The sequence below is a fragment of the Canis lupus genome, chromosome 34, assembly GCF_048164855.1.
Source record: "Canis lupus baileyi chromosome 34, mCanLup2.hap1, whole genome shotgun sequence".
In the NCBI taxonomy this organism is placed as follows: Eukaryota; Metazoa; Chordata; class Mammalia; order Carnivora; family Canidae; genus Canis; species Canis lupus.
The window spans coordinates 1,875,005-1,897,471 of record NC_132871.1 but is presented as its reverse complement, the minus strand read 5'-3'; the positions used below and the strand labels follow the sequence as shown (position 1 = coordinate 1,897,471).

Sequence of the window (22,467 nt, the reverse complement as noted above, 5' to 3'; positions counted from 1 at the left end):
ACTTCGGGAGCGGGTGTTCGGAGCAGACGAGTAGCTCAGGATTCCCGCTGCTGCGTGCTGTGGAGCCGGGCGGCCGGGCCGCGGGGGGGGGTGCCCACATGAAGCCCGCGCCCTCGGGCGCCGCCCCCCTGGGTCCTGTCCTGGCGCCAAGCCCACCCTTCCCTCCGCAGCCTCCGGGGAGGACGGGGCCGGGAAGCGGCCTTTGGTGGCTGCGGCAGCCCCGCGGCGCTGCAGGTGCAGGTGCGGGTGCAGGTGCGGATGAGGGTGCGGGTGCGGGTACAGGTGTGGCTGCAGGTGTGGGTGTGGGTGTGGGTGCAGGTGCAGGTGCAGATGAGGGTGCGGGTGTGGGTACAGGTGTGGCTGCAGGTGCGGGTGCAGGTGCAAGTGCAGATGAGGGTGTGGGTGCAGGTACAGGTGTGGCTGCAGGTGCGGGTGTGGGTGCGGGTGTGGCTGCCCCCACACTGCTGCAGGTGCAGCTGCGGGTGTGGGTGCGGGTGCAGGTGCAGATGAGGGTGCAGGTGCGGGTACAGGTGTGGCTGCAGGTGTGGGTGCGGGTGCAGGTGCAGGTGCTGGTGCTGGCACAGGTGCGGGTGCAGGTACAGGTGCTTGCCCTGTGTGACTCTGGCTGCGGGGGCCGGGGCCTGCGGTGGGGGGAGGAACTGGACGGCGACCCTGACCGTGACCCTGACCGTGACCCCGAAGGCGACACCCACGGCAGAGGCCGGGCCGCAGCCCCGGAGCCCGCAGGCCTGCGAAGGCACCAGCCGGGGCGCCCAGGGACAGGGGTACCTCCTGGCGGCTCCCGGGCCCCTTTGCTGGCCTCATCCCGGGGCAGGGGCTGTATGGCTGGGGGACTGGTTTTGAAGGGGCAGCTGCTGGCCGTCCCACCGCACAGCTGGGCCCCGGGCAGCCGTCGTGGGGCATGGAGTACCACCTCTCATTTACCGATGCGCTCACCCCAGTTGCGTTTCCCACTGGAGTGTGAGGCCGCGGGTTAGCCTGAGCCTGTGCCTTGGGGAACAAGCGCCCTTTTGTCCTGTGTACTTGGTGTCACGCAAGCCTTGCTCAGCAGCTGCAACGCTGTATTCCGTGAATGGACTTGAGTAGTGGGACCCCAGGACTCCCTGTTGCAGGGCCTGAAGATGTCTTCGCAGTCGTTCGCAGGGACACTGAGGGCTGACAAGGCCTCGACCATGTGTGAGGCTTGGGTGGGTCCGCGTGACCCGTCTGGATTCTCATGCTTTCACTGGCAAAGCGGACTTGATATCACAGGTGTCACAGGTACAGTGAGATTTTTGTGATAACAGACCTGCGAGGCTTGGCATCAGGAACGCGTTTATCCCCAGTCCTTCTTCATATTTTGATTTTAAGTGTTACGAACATTTTTTTTTTTTTTTTGAGCAATGGGCTAAACTTACAAAATGATGAGAAAATAGCTAAATAATTTAAGGAACAGCAGGTGCTAAAGCCCAAGGCTTAGCATACCTGATACTCCTGAATTTATCTATAAAAAGTAATAATAGTAATGATGCAGGGCTCCATCTCAGGACCCTGAGGTCGTGACCTGGGCGGAAACCAAGCGTCAGACCCTTAACCGACTGAGCCACCCAGGTGTCCCTCCCCCCGCCCCCCGTGATTCCTTATTTTTATTTTTATTTTTTAAAAGATTTTATTTATTTATTCAAGAAAGACACACAGAGAGAGGCAGAGACACAGGCAGAGGGAGAAGCAGGCTCCATGCAGGGAGCCCAATGCGGGACTTGATCTCGGGTCTCCAGGATCACGCCCTGGGCCGAAGGCGGCGCTAAACCCGTGAACCACCCGGGCTGCCCTCGTGATTCCTTACTGATGCCTCTGATGTGTGTTGAGAGGGTCTCCAGTTACGGACTGATTATTATTATTAATAATAAGTGACAACCAACCACTGTGCTGAGCACATTATTTGCATGATTTCATTTCAACCTCAAAGTAGTTGACTGTTCTGATTTTACAGAGGAGCAAAGGGCCTTTGAGAAGTAGCTGCCCCCAAGTCACGTCTCTAGGGATGGCTTTTGCACCATTAATGGTGCAAGAGAAGGCATCTTTGGCAAAGGTGTTGTGATGCAGGCTCTGCAAAGGCATCTCCGTGGTGACACAAGTTCTTTTATAACAAGACCTCAGTGTTGGGAAACTCACGAGCGTGTTATCAAGATCTGTGAAGCTGGAGGTTTAAGTTAGAAACAAGTCGGTTTTGATTGTTCTCAATTTCTTACCTTACTACACTTTGTTATGTTTATTTAACAGATAAGGCTTCTTGATATTTTAACGATGTCGTTTTGATATCTTGTCATTTGAAACACGTCCCTTTGCTTTCCAGGCAACAGCACAAAATAAAGGAGCTAGCCCCGCACTAGGTTTGGGGAGACTGCATTTTATTCTAGGACCGTGGACTATAGTTTGAGTTCGTTAATGGATAGCATTAAAATTAGTGAGGCCAAGTCAAAGTGTGTTTTTCTGAAGAGAGAACCTCTGTGGTCCCCTTATTCCCTGCTTCCTTTTATTTTTATAATTTTCATTGGTAGAAAAAAATTGGAATACTGTCTTATTAACAATAAATTCAAATTTTACTTATTCAGTTTTAGGAGGAATAATGAATTAGTCGGGATGTTTTTATACCTCGTCCTAGCAATCCATCCATACATATATGGATTTCCAGATTTTATCAGCAGTTTGGGGCTGTTATTCGGATGTCTTGAGTGATAGCACACAGCATTCTGGGATCTAACACGCTGCCATTTCTGGCTTGTTTTCCTCTTCCAGTGTCTGTCTTTATGCTGAAAGTGCAGGTGAATGACATCATCAGCCGTCAGTACCTGAGTCAGGCGGTCGTAGAAGTGTTTGTGAACTACACGAAAACAAACTCCGCAGTAACTACGGACAATGGAGCAGTGTTGATTAAAGTACCCTACAAATTAGGGCTCAGCTTAACCATTATCGCTCACAAAGATGGCTACGTGTTGACTCCCCTGCCTTGGAAGACTGGAAAAATGCCAAGTAAGCACTTACGTAGGGTCTTGCCTTTACTAAATGTAAATGGAGTTTATGTTCTGGTAGATGTAATGGCAAACATTCCATTCTGGTAAACGGAAACTGAGAAAACCTATGTGAAGTCAATACAGAGACGTTGGAAGGACAGCCAGTTTGAAGAAAACATGATTTTTTTAAAAAAGATTTTATTTATTTATTCATGAGAGACACACAGAGAGAGGCAGAGATGCAGACAGAGGGAGAAGCAGGCTCCCTGCAGAGCCTGATGTGGGACTCGATCCTAGGACCCCGGGGTCATGCCCTGAGCTGAAGGCAGATGCTCACCCACTGAGCCAGCCAGGGGCCCTGATTTTTTTTTTTTTTTTTTTTTTCCCCACAAAGGCTTGAAGGAATCCTGAGCAAGAGCTCTGCTCAGGGACAAAGCTTGTCTGCAGGTGGCGGAGGGGGCTTGGCATGCCGGAGGGTTAGACGCAGGCTGGGCCAGATGACCAAAGGATGTTCTCAAAAGAGGAGACAAAAAGTTTAGATTTATGTGCTGAAAAATAAGGCAGTTATCACAGATTCCTGAGTGCAAAAACTGTAAGTTGTTTGGAAATTGGATTTACTTCACAGTGTATGACATTTAGGCCAAAAGCAGGGCTACGGTGGAGTCAGGGAGCCTTGCTCCAAAGCCCTGCTTGTGCTCCTGGTGGACGGTAACGAGAGCCTGATGCGAGAGAGGCATGAAGAGAAGGTGAGTGCAAGAGACTCACTGAGGAAAGGATTGGTAATTATTGTGTAATCATTTCACGGGATAAACACTTATCAAATCATCATGCACACCTCAGACTTACACTGTCATGTCAGCTATAGCTCAATAAATTTGAGGGAAAAATAAGAATTAATAGGACTTAGGGAGACTGCTTGGATATTGGGAGGTACAGACCATAGATCTGTAATCCTAGAATGTAGGTCTGGCTGATTGGAAGTGTGATACATGAGGTAGTCAGTCTTGCTTGCTTGCTTGCTTTTTTTAAAAATTGTGATGGTTAATTTTTTTAAATTATGTTTAGTTATGTTAATTCATTTTTAAATTAGGATTTAGATGCTTTATTTGGTTTCATATTGGAAACATTTGAGTTCTTGAGACATCGTTCAAGTTTAGAATGAGAAAGAAAATGAAAAAGTGAACTAGGTAAACCAAGCTTCATGTGAATAAGATTTAATAAAATCATGACTCAGAAATCTAGTGGGGATATGTCTGAGGTGAATTCGTGGTCTTCCATGCTTTAGTTTTTTTTTTTTTTTTTTTTTAAAGACAGACATCAAGCACAATTATTCATTAAATGAAAGTTAGAAGAATAATGAAAGAAACCAAAAGTAAGATGGGAAAAAGGAAATAAAGATAAAAGCAGATGAGCATTAATTAGAAAATATAAAGAAGAGATCGTTGACAAAATGCTAGTTCTTTGAGATAAAATAAATTACGTGTGTATCTCGTTAATCTGAACAAATAGGGAAGTACAAGAAGAAAAAATATAAAATCTTTCATTTATTTTTATTTTTTTTAAACTTTTTTTTTTTTTAAGGTTTTATTTATTTATTCATGAGAGACACAGACAGAGGCAGAGACAGGCAGAGGGAGAAGCAGGCTCCATGCAGGGAGCCCAACACGGGTCTCGATCCTGGGACTCCAGGATCACACCTTGGGCTGAAGGCAGACGCTAAACCGCTGAGCCACCCAGGCCACCCTCTAAAATCTTTTAAACCATATCAAATTGGTTTTGATCAAATTGGTTCCCTATCAAATTGGATGATAATAATCTTAAAAAACCTAGTAAACAATTTTGCGATCATATAAATGACTATGTTGTTTTTAGATGAGGTAGGCCAATAGCCATGGATAAAATGTTCTGAGTAAAAATAGCTTGATTCAAAGGCTATTAAAAAAAAAAAAAAGGTACTCCAAATCATTTTATAAAACCAGTGCAGCCTTGATTCTGAGACCTAACAAAGGTAGTGCAAAATTAAATGCTCTCATATGTGCCCTCTCTCTGTCATATACACAAATGCTCCTCTGTAGGCCAATCTATCTAACTTATATTCTAAGTACAAAAATCCTTAACAGAATAGTAAAAAAAGAATCTCACCACATTTAAATATAGCTTTCTGTTAAGACCAAGTAGGATCTTTCTTCTTTGCAGGACTATAAGGATGCCAAATGTGTCACTCTGTTAACTTTACACACCCTATTAGATCCCAGTGGAACTGCCAGATGATAACATCGACAACTGTCTGAAGTGCATCTCGTGAGTTCATCATCTGTGCCTAAGAAAAAGCTCCGTGAAAACTAGGACCACAAAGATCTCCTTGACATGCGAATATCTCAAAATCATACTTAACTGTAAAATGTTAGAGATGATCTTACTAAAATAAGCTGAACACAGATGTCCGTATAATCTTACATTATACAAGTTCTTATCAGCAAAAATAGATCAACAGACCAAAAAAGGGGAATGGCTATGAGAAAGAAAGAATCAAGACCATTACTATTTTCCGTTATCATCACATCCCTGGAGAATTACAAAGCATGAATCTTAAAACTCCCGAAATTAATGGAATTTGACAGAATTACTGAGTGTGGAATAAGCATTGGTACAAATCAGTACACATTCTTATATCCCAGAAGTAGTTACCAGTTATGGGACATGAAATGCCTCTCAGAACAAGAACAAACAAAATATGCAGGGAAATCTTTAAAAAGTGTGAAATAACCATGTGTTAGGGAAAATAAAACGACCAAATGTTACTGATAAACCTTAACAGGGATCCCTTGGTGGCGCAGCGGTTTGGCGCCTGCTTTTGGCCCAGGGCGCGATCCTGGAGGCCCGGGATCAAGTCCCACGTCGGGCTCCTGGTGCATGGAGCCTGATTCTCCCTCTGCCTGTGTCTCTGCCTCTGTGTGTGTGTGTGTGTGTGTGTGTGTGTGACTATCATAAAAAAACAAAAACAAAAACAAAAAAAACCTTAACAAAACTAAAAATCTAGGGATCCCTGGGTGGCGCAGAGGTTTAGCGCCTGCCTTTGGCCTAGGGCGCGATCCTGGAGACCCGGGATCGAATCCCACGTCGGGCTCCCGGTGCATGGAGCCTGCTTCTCCCTCTGCCTGTGTCTCTGCCTCTCTCTCTCTGTGACTATCATAAATAAATAAAAAAATTAAAAAAAGAACTAAAAATCTAAATAAATGGCAAAATGTTATAGTTCTTTAGAAAACCCGAATATTGTAAAAGTTTCAATTCTTCCTAATTTATAGATAATGCATTTAAAAAAAATAAAATGTAGCAGGATACTCCTTGGAGAATAAATGTGTAAAAATGCCTGGAAATAATTTTAAAAGAATATTTATTAGAGGTGATTTGCCATTTCAAGTAATTAAAATATTATATAGCTACACAACTAAAACTCTGTGATACTGTGGTACAAATCAGATGGTAGCATGTAGAAGAAAATGTAATATATATATATATATTTTTTTTTTAGAAAATGTAATCTATGATAAGGTACCATTATCAGTCAGAGAGAAAAGGCTGAATTCAATATTCAGTAAGTAGTGTTAGGATATTTTGGTTAACTATTTGGAGTAAATGAATTTGGATTTATATTCTAAATATATTGCTCATAGAGTTCAAATGTGGAAAATCAAATCATATTAAATATAAGAAAAATAAAAACTACTGTTTTTTTTTTATTAGGATGGTCTACTTAAACTTTAAAGCAATGTAAGAGATCATAAAAAGTAGATTTCACTATTTTTAAAAAAAGGTACAATGTAGCATGGTGACTATAGTTAATAATACCATACTGTATATTTGGGAGTTGCTAAGAGAGTAGATCTTAGAGGTTCTTATCACGGGGGGAGAATGTGCCTGCGTATAGTGGTGGATGCTAACTAGACGCTGTGGCGATCATGTTGCCACATATACAAATATTGAATCGTTACGTTGTACCCCTGAAGCTAATAAGTTCCATGTCAATTATATCTCAGGAAGTATGTCTAAGGAAAAATATGAAACAATAAGGAGTAACATATTTCTAAAGATTTTATTATTTATTTATTTATTTATTTACTTATTTATTTGAGAGTGAGAACACAGGAGGAGGGGGAGGGGCAGGGAGAGAGACAGAGAATCTAAGCAGGTTCCATGCTGACCTTGGTGTCCACTCTGGGGCCCGATCTCAGGACCCGGAGGTCACGACCTGAGCCACACCAAGAGTTGAATGCCTCACCGACTGAGCCACCCAGGCCCCCCTTGGAGTAATATTCTTAATAGGCAAATAATTCATACAAATTAGTGAAAAAACACCCAACGCCCTGGCTAAATGAGATAAATGGACAAAATCGGCCTGGCGATGTTCAAAACAAGAAAAAACTAATGATTTGTCACTAAACGTGACAAAACGTTTTATTTTCCTAACAGTCTCAGATTTGTACACTAAAGACATACCTATTTCTTTTTTTTTTTTAAAGATTTTTTTTTTTTTTTTTTTATTCATAGAGACACAGAGAGAGAGAGAGAGAGAGGCAGAGACACAGGCAAAGGGAGAAGCAGGCTCCGTGTAGGGAGCCCGACGTGGGACTCGATCCCGCGTCTCCAGGATCACACTCTGGGCTGAAGGCGGTGCTAAACCACTGAGCCACCTGGGCTGCCCGACATACCTATTTCTTAGAGTTTTTTCACCTTAGAAAAGTTTAAGAAAAGTTGAACATACTCGGTATTGACAAAGTGAGGTATGATGGGCATTCTCAAGCCGGGTTGGTGGGAGTACAAGTCAGCAAAAGCACCTGGAGAACAATCAGAGATATGTGTGTCCGAAGCCTTCAGAATCTTCATGACCATTGACCAGTATTCCACTGCTGGGGCTCTGTCCTAAAATCAGATCGACAAATAATTAGAATTGACACATATTCGTACACAAAGATGTTGATTCAAATATTATTATTTTTTTTGCCATAACAGCGAAAATGAAAACACTAAATATATATTAGTATAGGGTGGCCCGGGTGGCGCCGCCTTCAGCCCAGGGCGTGACCCTGGAGACCCGGGATCGAATCCCGCGTCAGGCTCCCTGCATGGAGCCTGCTTCTCCCTCTGCCTGCGTCTCTGCCTCTCTCTGTGTGTCTTTCATGAATAAATAAATAAAATCTTTATATATAATACATATATATATATATTAGTATAGTGGTTCAGTAAGTCTTGATACTTAAGAAAATGAAGTATGTGACCATGCAAATGTTAGGAAAAGTTTCTATTGAGGGACACCATATTATGCGCAGATATTTTCACCCGTTTTCATTTAAGATAATATCTGTATATAATAGTGTGACTATTTAAAAAAAAATCACAGGAAAAAATCCAGGAAAAACATATACTGATGTATTTAATAAAGATTGTCTTTGTGCTGGGGTTGTGACGACCATCCCTATCTTTGCGTTCTTGTCTGTACGTCTCAACTTTTCCAGAGTGGACATTTATTCCCTTTATGATGAGGCACATTTTGTCAGTGAGGGGAAATCTACGGGTACGTTTTACTGGGGTTCAGAAGATTCTCTGTAGGGTTAGTAACCTTAGGCCGTCAGGGCTGCCCCCCTTTACGCTACGTGTGCCGGAGAGAGTGGCCGTGCGTGGGACAGGGCGCTCGTGACCCTCCTCCCGAGGCCCGAGCCACTGCCTCCCTCCCTCCCGGCTCCCTAACGCATCCTGAATTGAAATTACGCTTCGCTTCGGCAGCCCTCTTTGCCCCTTGAAGGAAGAGGGGGTATTTCATTATACGTCCCTGCGTATCTTTTTGGGTCTTGTCCTCTCTTCCACGTTTCCTTCACAGCCCTTTGCAGGATCTTGAAGCGTGAAAGTATTCCCGTGCAAGTGGGTCTTACCCTGTCCTAAGGTCAAGACCCACTTGTTCTGTTAATTTCTTGCTAATAAGTCTAAAGGCGTCCGTCGCATGGAGGAGAGCCAGCAAGCGAGAGCCCACGTGTAGTAAGTTCAGATGATCTGTTCTTGCTCATGAATCTTGAAATAATTTCGTGATTCCAGGTCAGCCCCCCGGTCCCAGAGGGTGCCTCTTTCTGGGGGCACATCTGGCCTCCTGTGGTCGCCGGGACCCTTTGTCCCGCTCTGGGTTAACCTGTTCTCCCGCTGGGCCAACGCGGAGCCTGCACACCTGCTGCGTGATGAAGACCAGTGCACCCTCCGGCAGGACGTTTGACAGAGCCAACCCGGGATGTGGTGTCTATCTCAGGGAGCCTTGGATTGTGGAGCCAAGATGATTATTATTATGTTTTAAGATTTTATTTATTTATTCATGAGAGACACAGAGAGAGAGAGGCAGAGGCAGAGGGAGAAGCAGGCTCCATGCAGGGAGCCCGACACTGGACTCGATCCTGGGACCCCGGGGACCCCGCTCAACCGCTGAGCCACCCAGGCTTTCCCCAAGATTATTTTTTAAATCATTAGAAAGAAATACCAAGTATAGTATATGTAGTACTGTCTACATCATACTATACTATACATGCTATACTATGGAGGAAATAGAGGATTATTCAGGATTATTCGAGCATTTAACCCGACCATATGTATCTGGGGTTAGAGAACATCGTTAGTCACTTTGCTATCAACTACTGGAAAATGCAATTAGTAAAAGGAAATAGTGAAATACAATTAGTAAAAGAAAAGAGCGATGGCTGACCTTTCGTTCTCACTTTGTGGTATCCCCCCTTTCCTCCCCTGTCATACTTTACCCCTGTTTTTCCTTGTTTCTGTAGGTTCCCCTGCCCCCACTTCTCGGGCTGCGGAACAGACCATTCTGAACCCAGCGCCCCCCACACTTGGTAAAACACTCCAACTGTGCTCTGTTTTGCAGTATATTCATCAGTGACTCTTTCACTGTTCCCGCAAAGCCAAGCAAACATATGGCTGTTTGAAGACACCGTCTTAATCACCGGAAAACTAGCGGGTAAGTGCGACACTCCTGGGCGCAGAAGGAAGACCTTCGGGTGACCGTGGCGAGCCCTTCGGTTGCGGGACTGTCCTGCTTCAGGAACGAGTCCGTGTTGGGTACGACGCGGAGAAAACCCCAAGTGGTCAGGGCTGGGTGGCCCCGCTGTAAGCCGGTCTGAAGGGGTGGGGACGGGGCTTTGTGTCGCGGGGATCGCTCTTTGCCGTTGGGGCGCCGCCACCTCCCACCCCTGCCTGAATGGGAACGTTTGGCTTTTGGACACGTCGCAGAGATGCTCAGCTTCAGCTTCTTTCCAAACCACACGGCTCCCAGGGCTCTAGTGGCGACCGAGGTTGGGAAAACTTTGGGGCGCTCGGATTTGCGGCCACCACGTCCCTGCCTCTGGCATTAGACCTGCCGCCCAAGTGGCCGAGGCCCGAGACCTCGAGGTGTCTGCTCAGCAGGTGGGACTTGCCTGCCCTGCACAGCCCTGCACAGCCCTGCACGGCCCGCAGGGAGGGCGGCGGGGCCTTACCTGGGGTCCGGCTCAGGCCGCGCCTCCCGTTTGGCTTTACGAGCCACGAGAAAGAGCCGCAGCCCCCCTCGGTGGTCCTTAGGGGGGCCCTAGCATCGTGTCACTCTTACTGCACTTTGCATAAAACCTCTACAGATGGCCACGATTTCTCTTTTTTCTTTTCTTTTTTTTTTTTTTTTTTTTTGTATTGGGGAATTAATGGTTAGGCCTAAAGCATAGTAGGAATGACCGGTAGAGGCAGAAAATGTTCGAAGTGGAGTCCAGTAAGTGTCGTGGCCAAAAGACTTGCTTGGGAAGGCTCGTGCTCAGAAGCTATCTCGTTTATTTCTAAAGTTTCAAAAAAGTTAAAAAAAAAAGTATTAAAATACTTTATCCCATGGAAAAAATTAGACTTGGGCATGATTAATTTTGGAGTCATTTCCTGAAGACAGGAACCGACTCCCCTGCTCTAGAAGCCTAATGCGTTTAACGGAACCTGGAGCCGCTGGGCGTGCTGGGCGGTGGCCGTCGGGGCCGGGGCCGGGGCCTGGAGCCCCGAGGAGGAGGCAGCCCCTGGCTGCAGGGGAGGCTGCGGGCCAAGCCGCTGGGCCTTGGCGGAAACCCCCCCCCACCCCGCCCCCTGCAGTCTGTTTCGGTTTTGAGTCATTCCCCTTCCCGAGCTGTCCTCTTCCGAAGCCCATTTCCAACTGTGATTCCCCCAGAATATATGAAACAGGCGGGTACGCACGTGTGCACGTGCCGCCCTCTGCATTTCGCGAGGCCACAGGGGACACCTGTCGGGGAGGCGCGTCCTCTTGAGGTCTCACAAGTCCCCTCCTCCTCCCGCCTCGTCTCCCTGGGAGGTGAGCCCGGGGGAAGCCACGCCGCGGACGGGCTGTTTGTGCAGGGCCGTCTACCCGCAGGAAACCCCCTTCCCAATCCCTCATCTTCCCTAAAGTGTTTATATGTTTTCTTCCAGGATTTGACCAGAAAGGTGTCTGGTTTGCACGATGAAAAATGCGTTAGGTTTTGAGTGTATTTGTGGTGAAGTGAGCAGGAGACATCAGAAACCTCAGGAACGTACAGAACCTTAGGGAAACTTAGCCACACGTTTCACTTAGTGTACGTGTTTTCAATTGTTAAGAAATCGGGGGCTTCGGCACAATTAAGGCACATTATATATATATATATATTTTTTTTTTTTTTTTAAGTTTTTGACTTTGTATCTGAAATGGCTTCAAATACAGAAATAATTTCAAAATACAGAAAAGTTGCAAGAATAAGAGACCAGTCACCCCTGTAGACCCTCTACTCCGATTCCCCCGTTGAGAACACTTGATCCCATCTGCTTTACCGTGTGTATCCGTGCTCTGGGTGTGCTTCGGCTCTGTTTGTTTTTTTCCTGAACCATTTGGAGGGAAGTTGCACGTGTCGTGGCCTTTTACCTCTCAGGACTTAAGCAAGCAATGCCTAAGAATAGGGATATTAAAAGGCCGTGGCAGCGAAATTAATGTTGATGGGATGATTTAACCATCCACTTCCAGTTTTGTCCACTGACTTTTTTTTTTTTTCCCATTCCAGTGAAAGGTCAGGAATTATATTCCGTTTTCATGTCTCAGCCTCTATTAATGTGAAACTCAGGACACCTGTTTTATTTTTTTTTTAATTTTTATTTTTATTTATTTATTTTTTTTTAGGACACCTGTTTTAAAAGGATCAGGTGTAGTTGGTATCTGTAAAGCGATGGGTTGGAAGGTATAAGATTATAGCCTCAAACAGTTTAATCAAACAAGAAAAATATAAATGGGTTGTTTCTATTTACAGCCCTTATTTCCCAGGTATTATTTTTCTAGCTTCGTATGTAAACTATACGCTGATTTTGAGAAATTATCTTATGTTTCATTTATCATGGATTGTCCAGTAACTAGAAACTTTACATTTAAAATTCTAATAATTTAACTGATTGCTTCTGTCTTTTTTTCTTTTTCTTTTTTTTGCTTCTGTCTTTATCAGTAAGTGACCTTAGGTTCAAAGCAATAGTTGATGTTTTTGATAAGTTTTAATGATTTGAGAGTTGGCCCTGAATTGTTCAGAATGCATTGATTATGGAAGCATCAGTATGCTCACCGAGTTCAATTAAAGGATGGTTGACGTTACTAACGTGAAATAACATTTATGGATCGAATACCTGCCGTTTTTGGTCGGTTGCAGCCCTTTCTGGCAGGCGCCGTTAACTCGACTCCTGTGACAGAAATGAGACCCCAGTGAACCATCCGGGCTGACGTCAGTATGTGGTTTCCTACTGGGACACCCCAAAAAAGGGGGAAGTTCTGTGCAGGAGCATGAAGCGGTTTCTCGGGTAAAGGTTCCTTGTGGGATCTAAAGGAAGGAGGATTTCTTATTTATTTCCGTTCTGAATCTAAGATGATAATTATGAGATGTGAAGGCGTCCTAAAGCAATGATGCTCTGCTTAATACGCATTTGTCTGTTTGTTAATGAAGTTTCCTTTTTTCCAGATGCCAAATCTCAACCAAGTGTTCAGTTTTCAAAAGCCTTAATTAAACTACCCAACAACCACCACATTAACAACGTAACAGGCTATCTCACAGTCCTACAACAGTTTTTGAAAGTGGACAATTTCCTGTATACAACTGGAATTACCCTCAATAAATCAGGTATTATCTCATTTTTTACCTGCTCTGTATTCACAAGGAAGATTACGTAGTAGGGCTGCTTATTAAGATGTTTGGAGGCGATTCCCTTTTACCCAATGAAAGAAAAGTTGTACCAGAATACGCTGCATACCTTCTATCGGGTGAATGGAAAGTTTAATGTGCAGGATGTTTCTTTCCAAAGGAGGTATAGACGATAGTGATACGTTGTATAACTTTGCAAGTTAAATGATGTATTTAAAAAATGAAAATCTGATTGAAAGAAGCGTATACGTGTTTTGATAATCCGACCTTCTATTCAGTCTTACCGGGTCAATTATTATTATTTTTTTTAAAGATTTATTTATTTATTCATGATAGACACATAGAGAGAGAGGCGGAGACACAGGCAGAGGGAGAAGCAGGCTCCATGCAAGGAGCCCGATGTGGGACTCGATCCCGCGACTCCAGGATCGCGCCCTGGGCTGAAGGCAGGCGCCAAACCGCTGAGCCACCGAGGGATCCCCCCGGGTCAATTATTAATGAATAATTGTCGGACATAAAAAAGTTTATAGGTCAAGCAATTTGAAGTTTTTCTATTTGTATTTGATATTTGAAGTTTTTCTGACGTATTTGATATTTCCTGAGAGTAAAATGATACATAGGTATTTTAGAGCAGTTGACCCTTGAACGATGTAGGGTTGCCTCCCCACCCCGTTAAAAAATGGTGTTAAATTTTGATTCTCCAAAAACTTAACTGCTAAGAGCCTGTGGACCAGCAGCCTTAGCAGTGACAGTCGATTAGCACTTATAGGTGTCCTACGTGCTACGTACTGTATTCTTACAATATTGTAAATATTGTAGCACAAAGAGTGCACGTCTGTTCCCTGGGACAGCCTTTGCTGGCTTCCTTCTTGCTCGCTGTGCTCCCCCACCCCCTCAGCACTGGGGACTTACCCCCAAGCTGTCATCTCAGGGTCAGCTTCTTGAGGAAGCCCATGGAAGATCCCTGCCGGAGTTCTCCAGGTGCGAGTTACAGGATGCTCCAAATAAAACCGTGTGCGAGAGGGGGACCCGCAGACCGTGTGGCCGAGGAGGCTTACGTTGCCCCGGAGGCTTCATGGGGACGAGACTCTCGCTTCAGTGAAAAGGGGACCTTAGATACCCTCCCTTCCAGCGTTCCACCTGCTTTTTTTTAATTTATTTTTTTTATTTTTCCACCTGCTTTTATTCGGGGACGTTTCTGTTATCCCGAGCGTTCCACTGACATTGTAAAAGTTCTGGAGCAGTGCTGTCGGATGGGAGTGTTCCTGTGCTCTGTCCATCAGGTCATATGGACACCTATGACATATGGTGTCATATGGCAGCTCCTGCCGCACGTGCCCGTTGGGCTCCGGGAGTGGGACTAGTGCACCCAGGAGCAAAAACACTCCTTTCCTCGGAGTTTAAGGCGGCACATGGTGCAGGTGGTCCTGTCCTGGATGGCTTAGGCCTGGAGTTCCGGGAGCATGAATGTGGTGGTTAAAGCGGCCTCCTTCTCATGGTCTTGTCGTCTTTTCCCCTTGTACCCTCCTCCTCTCCTTCCTCGTTGAGTTGGCCTCATCCCAAGTGGTGTTGGCGTGGTGCTCTTATCAGCTTCGGCTGCGTGGACCCCGTGAAGACACTGACGGCGTGGAGCTGGGGGTCGGGGTGGAGTCCAAGCAGTCACCCCAGAAAGCCATGGGCAGCCCAGCTCAGCGGTTGAGCGTGGCCTTCAGCCCAGGGCGTGACCCCGGGGTCCCAGGATCGAGTCCCCACGTCGGGCTCCCTGCATGGAGCCTGCTTCTCCCTCTGCCTGCGTCTCTGCCTCTCTCTCTCTCTCTGTGTCTCTCATGAATAAATAAGTAAAATCTTAAAAAAAAAAGGCATGTTATAAATCATATGTATAATCATACTTTAAATAAGACCTTAGGCAAACAGTATGACCAGGTCTATTAATCCCACTTTCCTCAATTTCCAAGCTCTGAAATCTAAGTGATGCTGTAAACACATAGGAGTCCAAGTTTCATTCATTCTTTCGGTGATGCTGTTAATCAGACGTGTATCACAGCTTATTACCTTTACACCAGCTGATGATATCGCTGATTTTGTTTCATTTTTTGTCAGGCCTATGAAAACTTGCATTTTGAGTGAGAATGTGTTTTACACAAGGTAACTCAGAGGAGTAGGGCCCGGTCTGGGGTTCTAGGACTTGAAGCAGATGCTCGCGGAGGCAGGAGAGATGGGGTTTTAGGCTCCTGTCTGCCTTGAGGACGCGATACAGTAGAACCTTCCTGTGGGTAGGACACTAGTGAGATGTGCTTTTGTTCTCGTCTTGTTGTTGTTTTTTTAATATTTATTTATCTATCTATCTACCTATCTATTTATTATTTATTTATTTATTTATTTATTTATTTATTTATTTATTTATTTATTTATTTATTTATGATAGAGAGATAGAGGGAGAAGCAGGCTCCATGCAGGGAGCCCGACGCGGGACCCGATCCCGGGACCACAGGATCACGCCCTGGGCCTAAGGCAGGCGCCAAACCGCTGAGCCATCCAGGGATCCCCTGTTTTGTTGGTTTTTAAAACGTTGAATTAGATTCCAGTGACCTTAAATCACATGACTCTGAAAGAATTAGGTCTCTAGGCTTATATTGATTTGTCGGGTTGTATAACCTCTACTTAGGATATGTTGTAAAATTCTTTAATGAGGATCCAGTATCTATGTGATACTGAAATGGGCAACCCTAGGTGACTAAAGGAATTGGATATCTTAGGCCCGTATTGCTTTGTTATTAATATGTAACTACAGCCTCTGTTGTACATACGGTTTTAATAAACCATCTTCCTTTTTAGGTTTTGAAAGCCTTGAATTGACTCCTCTTGCTGCAGTATGTGTGAAAATATATTCCGGAGGAAAAGAATTAAAGGTGGATGGCTCTATTCAAGTGTCCCTCCCGCTTCTACATACAAATGGCGTAAGTGCAGGGGATCACGTACCTGCCTGGACGTTTGATATGGACATAGGTATGTAAGCTACGTGAAAACGTGTTGAATATTTCCCTTTTGAATGTTTGATCTAAGAAATATGTTTCTGTATTACTGTTAAATTTTTTTTCAGCTTTATTGAGGTATAATTGGCAACCTTTAATGTTTATCACAGCCTTAAAATTTAAGGGGTCTTATTTAAAATATGTTAAAATGTGTCATTTATATTTAAATGTTTTATCTTCAGTAGAGCATTAAATCAGTAATGTTGCAATTTTAAGCACTTTAAAATGACTAAAGTTGGCCCGCTTTGATTAATGTAACTGTGGGGAAAATGATATTAATTATATTACATTTAAAAAATAGCATTATTTACTCACATTCCCTTCCTTTTTTTTTTTTTTAAAGCTCTATGCTGGACATGGGGCTTAAACTCACAATCCCGAGATCAAGAGTTAAGTGCTCTATTCACTAAGCCAGACAGCCCCCCCCTCTCCCTCCATGCCTTTTTAAACATCCCTCAAGATCTTTTTTTTTCTTAATAAATTTATTTTTTATTGGTGTTCAATTTGCCAACGTACAGAGTAACACCCAGTGCTCATAATCCCTCAGGATCTTGATCGGCAACATGAACTTGTATCTACAAGGTTGGTTAAGGCAATCCGAGAAACGTATGTTAATTTCATGAAAATAAATAACATCATGTTATTAAGATACAGAGTGGTTATTTAAAAAAACAAAACAAAATCCAAAACAAAAAACCCAGATACCATTATTGACCCCTGAGTTGTTTAGCCTCCTAAGTAGACGTACTTTTTTCCTCCTCTGCTTCTCTTGATATTGTTCTTGTGTCTCTATATAAATAAGATGCGAGTCTTTAAGTTACTTGTAACCCCCTCCAAAAAGGGATATGCTCCATAAATGTTTTGGGTGAGTCAAGATACAGAGCCCAGACAGTTTCACAGGACTTGATTCCTCTCATCTGTTTCCTCCGTGTTAATACCTTTCTGGGATAGGATTTGCCTTCAGAGTGGCAAGAAGGGTGGAAGTGCTCAGGCTTTTATACCCACCGGGGTTAAAGCCCAGTGGAAAGCAAGATCCTTTCCTAGTAGCGATTGCACAAACTCTTGGATTAACTGCAGTTTTAGAATGGAGTTTTCATGCCCATCTCAGAACCAGCCATTGTGTTCTGCAAACAGAATGTACAGATTCATTAAAAAAAAAAGAAAAGAAAAGAAAAGAAAAAAGGTACAGATTGGTTTTTAGGCTTAAGGTTGTGTGTTGGAGCCCCACACTAATGGGGATTGAAAATAGGGAGCCCATCAACCTTTAAAGGAGATTTGGAATGAGATTTCACTGTAATTAGAAGGGTAGTCAGAAAAAAACAAAAAACAAAAAAACCCAAAACCAAAAAAAAAAAAAAATCCAAATAAATGTTCGCTATAAAAAGTGAATAATAATATACACACGTTTTTAAGAGAGAGTGGAAACTATATGAGTAAAAAAGATAGTTGTAGGGGAAAAAAGTCTCCTCTCCGTGCAATTCTGCACTCAGTACTTCACTGCCGGTCACCAAATGCAGGGCGTGTTTTTCTCACACTGAGCAGTTCTCCAAGAGCTGGATGCCCTAAAATTCTATTCCATTTACATACTATCTACCTGGGATTAGCATCAGATCCCACATGTTAAGGACTCAGTCCCACAAGATTGTCACCTACCCCCACCTCTGAGGCCAATTGCAAGTCCAGTTTGTCATCCATGCTTCTGACCAACTGGCTAGAAATTGGAGGTCCCCATGACCGTCTCCTGAACTTTGATATCTGCTAGACCAGCTCACAGGAAAACAATTTACTTACTAGATTATCAGTTTATTATTAAAGGATATAAAAGGATATCCTCTCCTCTGGGTGCATCACCCTCCCATCACTTCCACGTGTTGACTAACTGCTTTCTGAACCCTGTAGTTCAGGGATTTTTATATATATTATATATATAAAATATATAATATTTTATATATTCATTATATAGACATGATCCATTGTCATTGACCATTGGTGATTGAACTTAATCTTCAACCCATCTCCCTCCTCTCTCCGAGTGTGTAGGGTGGAGCTGAAAGTGAAAGTTCCAACCCTCTAATCACACGGGGTTTCCCTGGCAACCAGCACCCCCCTCCCTCCCAGGGGACTTTCCAAAAATCACCTGGTTAATATAGACTCAGATGTGGTTGAAAGTGGCTTGTTAGGAACCACAAGAAGCACCCTTTCCATCTTTTATCACAAGGAAACTCCAATGATTTTAGAAGCTCTGTGCCAGGACTAGGGTCTACGACCACATACAGTATATTACAATCATTAGATTAAAAGCTCTAAGTCCCAGAGTCTAGTCCATTTACCAGCAGTGTGATTCTGAACAAATCATTTATTTGGGCCTGAGTTTCCTAATTTGCTGAATAAAGGAGTTGTTTTAAAACACTTCAAAGAATATCTGAGTTCTGATTTATGATTGTTCATCCTGACAAAGGCCTTTGTCTCTAATGTACCTTCCAGTAACAAGTTTTTTGAATTCATCTATCAGGTATAGGTAATGCTGAATTTTAATGTGACTGTTTAAAAACCAATAAGTTGATCCATTTCCATCAAGTTTGTCTTCCTTATTAAAAACACTGTTGTACATGTTGTAGATTTACTGTGCATTGATAAACCAGTGTACAAATATACACTGAACTTCTAAAAAGCTTTGTCATGCTGAACTTTATGAAAGATCTGGGTTTTACTGAATTCTTTTCTCTATGGATGGCATTTTATTAGATCAGATAGCATATAATTTATTTTTTTTGATTTTTGTTTTTTTTTTTAGGTAGGCTCCACCCTGGGCCAATGCAGGGCTTGATCTCACAACCCTGAGATCAAGACCTGAGCTGAGACCAAGAGTTGGACACTTAACCGACCCAGACACCCAAGCACCCCAGATCAGATCGCATCTTTAAAAATATTCTTAAGAATCTGGTTCTAAAAGAGCCATGCCCACAGTAATAGACCGGAAGAGTATTTAATAAAAAATTAATGAGACTGTAAAGCAAACATTATGCGTTTAATCAGAATTCCAGGACAGGTGACAAATAACCACTTACTCATAAATTTGGATTTCACTATACACATCCTTACGACTTATCCCAATATGCCCAATTTAAACATTATTTGGAGCATCATGATTTTCCCAAATATGTGTCCTTTCTTAGTTTATTTATAATGATTTTATTTCCTTTAGTCATAACAAACATTCAAACCATTCTATTGTAGGTATTATAATATGCACTATATGTATATTTTGAAGATTTTGCTTATTTATTTAGAGAGAGAGAACACGTGTGAACATGGGGGAGAGGTAGGAGAGGGAGAGAGAGAGAAGCTCAAGCACACTCCACGCCGAGCGCAGAGCCTGACGTGGGGATCTATCTTACAACCCTGAGCCAAAGCCAAGAGTCGGATGCTCAACCGACTGAGCCGCACAGGCGCCCCAATATGCACTGTATTATGATATAATATATAATGTATATTATCCCATGATAATGTATTTCCAGAGTTTTCATGATTTTTGGAAGAGTCCCACAAAGTATTCTATACATAACGTCAGCAAACTCCTATCTGTCAGCGCTAAAGCTATATAATCTAACTGATTGGTATTTTTTACTTGCCATTTTAGGTGCTTGGGTGAATCATGGCCGGGGAACAGTCAAGGCATATAATAATCACTTAATTTGGACGTACGATGCACCACATTTGGGTTATTGGATAGCAGCTCCACTTCCAGGAACTAGAGGTACTGTAAAGATGAAACAAAAGCAATTTGAAAAAAAAATCCACATAGTCAAACTGGAATTGATATCACCAGGTCTTGATTTTAATTCTAAACATTGCCGCTTACCAACCGGATAATGCTAGGAAAAGCTTCTAGTCTCTTGATCTCAGCTTTAGGAAAAGATTAAGCTCAGTGAACTCTAAGGTCCTTTATACCTATGATGTCTGATGAATCTGTAAAGTATAGATTTTTGTTCAAGTCGAATGTCTTAACTTTCCAAGGATTCAACCCACATCAGTTAGAGCCTTGGGTTGCGAGCAACAGGAACAGATCTTGGATAATTACATGAAATATATTAGGATATAGAGAGTTCATAGGATCCCAAGGAAGGCTGAAGAACTAGATTCTAAAAGGCAGGGGTCCTAGGGAACCAAGGCAGCAGGCCTCCTTGACTGTCTTTGCAAGATTGCTGCTGTGCACGTGGCTGACTACGTTTTGCGGTCTTTTCCTCACACTGTTCCCTTGTTTTAGGGATGAAGAATTAGGTTGGCCTAGACTTGGGTCTTGAGCTCTCCCCTGGGGTAGGGGCTGTTGAAAAATTGTGTCCCCATACTGTTTTTAAGATAGGACATGTGATACCCCAAGTGAAGGTTGGCCTGACATCAGAACTGAAGGTGGGCGAAGACTAAGACTTGTCCGCTGGCAATGATCTGTTCGTATTCTAGGACAAATGAATATTTTATTTTTCCTGGATTTAACACGCTGTCAGATTATCTATAGGATTTGTCATAAGGAAATCACACTTGCATCTTGAGTTGTATAAAGCTCTCAAACTCCCAAAATACTTGGACATCGCATGCCGTAAGGTCTTCTAACCTGTGCTGGTGTGGACTGGTGACGGCACGGGCCTGCTACCGCTTGACGGGCCTTTTGGGCGCTCGAAGGCATCATCTGAGTTGCTTCTTGGCTTTCCCTGTTGCCGGCTTTGCTAAACCCACTTTGCAGCCTTCGGCATCTTCTTGCTCTTTTATCTCATTTTCCTTTTCTCCTTTAACCTGTGAGTTGGTTTATTTATCAAAACAAAACAAAGCAAAACCTTCACTTTAGTGAAGCGTTGGGGGAGTGAGGGTTGAATGTGTGTGTTGTTCCTACATCTTTTTTTTTTTTTTTTTTAAGATGTTTTATTTATTTATTCATGAGAATACAGAGAGAGAGAGGCAGAGACACAGGCAGAGGGAGAAGCAGGCCCCATGCAGGGAGCCTGACATGGGACTTGATCCCGGGTCTCCAGGATCACACCCCAGGCTGAAGGCGGCGCTAAACCACTGAGCCCCCCGGGCCGCCCAGTTCCTACATCTTTCATCACGTGTCAAGAAATTTCCTTTGGTTTATTGAGGGTCTTGGCTCCTGTCTGAGAGGCAGCTGCACCCTGGCTGTTTTGTGCTGGTCGGGGACAGCCCCCTGCACCCCCTGACCCAGGATGTGGGTGACGTTTTACATACGTTCGTTCCTCTGCAGCGTTCTAGCCTCTAACTGTGTGGCTGCCTGTTAATAATTTGAAGGGTCTCAGTTCTTTCTGAAAATGTCTTTTTTAATAGTTTCTTTTCTTTTCCATTTTATATTGGCAACCTCTGAATTTTAAACGATGCCAGGTAATGAGATGTTTTCTTATTTCAGTGAAACCAAAATTTAGTATTCTGATAGAAGAAACATGAGCCCTTAACCATTATGATCAAGGATCATAACAGGGACGTTGTCCCGGTTTTTGTTTGAACTTCGTGCTTATGAGATTATTTATTCAGAAACCAGAGGGTGGTTACTTTTGTTCTTCATGATGCAAAATATCCTGCAGTCGTGCCAGCTGTCTGTCCTTATTTCATTCTAGATTTGCAACTGTAATGAAATATTGATGAATAAGAGCAATTAATATTTAATACTTCAACTAAATCCAAGTGATTTCACTTCTAATAAAATAACCTAAGGAACATTTGCATTTCATATATATATATATAATTTATATATATACATACATAAATTACATTAAAGTTAAATTACATATAATTACATTATTACATATTACATATATTGTAAATGTATTACATATAATAGTATTACATATACTATTGCATATACATATACTGTAATAGTATTACATATAATTACATTTTATCAAATTACATGTAATTGCATTATATATATATAAATTACATTAAAGTTCTTATATATATAAATATACCTGAAACCAATTTATAAAAGATGACTATGAATTACAAAAGCTAAATAATTTTCTAAAGCAGGTGGAAGTTTTGTGTTAGCTTATACGTCAGAAGAGCTTTTGTGTGAATCAGAGTACTAAACTGCAAGTGTGGGATTCCCATTTAATGTGAATTAAGTAGCTTCTGGTGATGCTTTTGAAAAATCCACCTGCAAGTGCATCACGGTCAGATGAACATTATACTAGAAATATAGGTAGCTTTATTGTAGCT

General features: G+C 43.1%; 1 protein-coding gene across 2 annotated transcripts in view; it reads left to right on the top strand.

The window, feature by feature from the left end:
• Nucleotides 1-22,467, top strand: part of FAM171B (family with sequence similarity 171 member B) — a 62,027-nt gene that overhangs the window by 31,296 nt on the left and 8,264 nt on the right. For both annotated transcript variants that reach the window (XM_072811461.1, XM_072811462.1), the window contains exons 2-6: nt 2,800-3,033; nt 9,928-10,020; nt 13,034-13,192; nt 16,049-16,219; nt 19,886-20,002. In XM_072811461.1, coding sequence (XP_072667562.1) covers nt 2,800-3,033; nt 9,928-10,020; nt 13,034-13,192; nt 16,049-16,219; nt 19,886-20,002 — 774 coding nt within the window. The remainder of the gene's footprint in view (nt 1-2,799; nt 3,034-9,927; nt 10,021-13,033; nt 13,193-16,048; nt 16,220-19,885; nt 20,003-22,467) is intronic.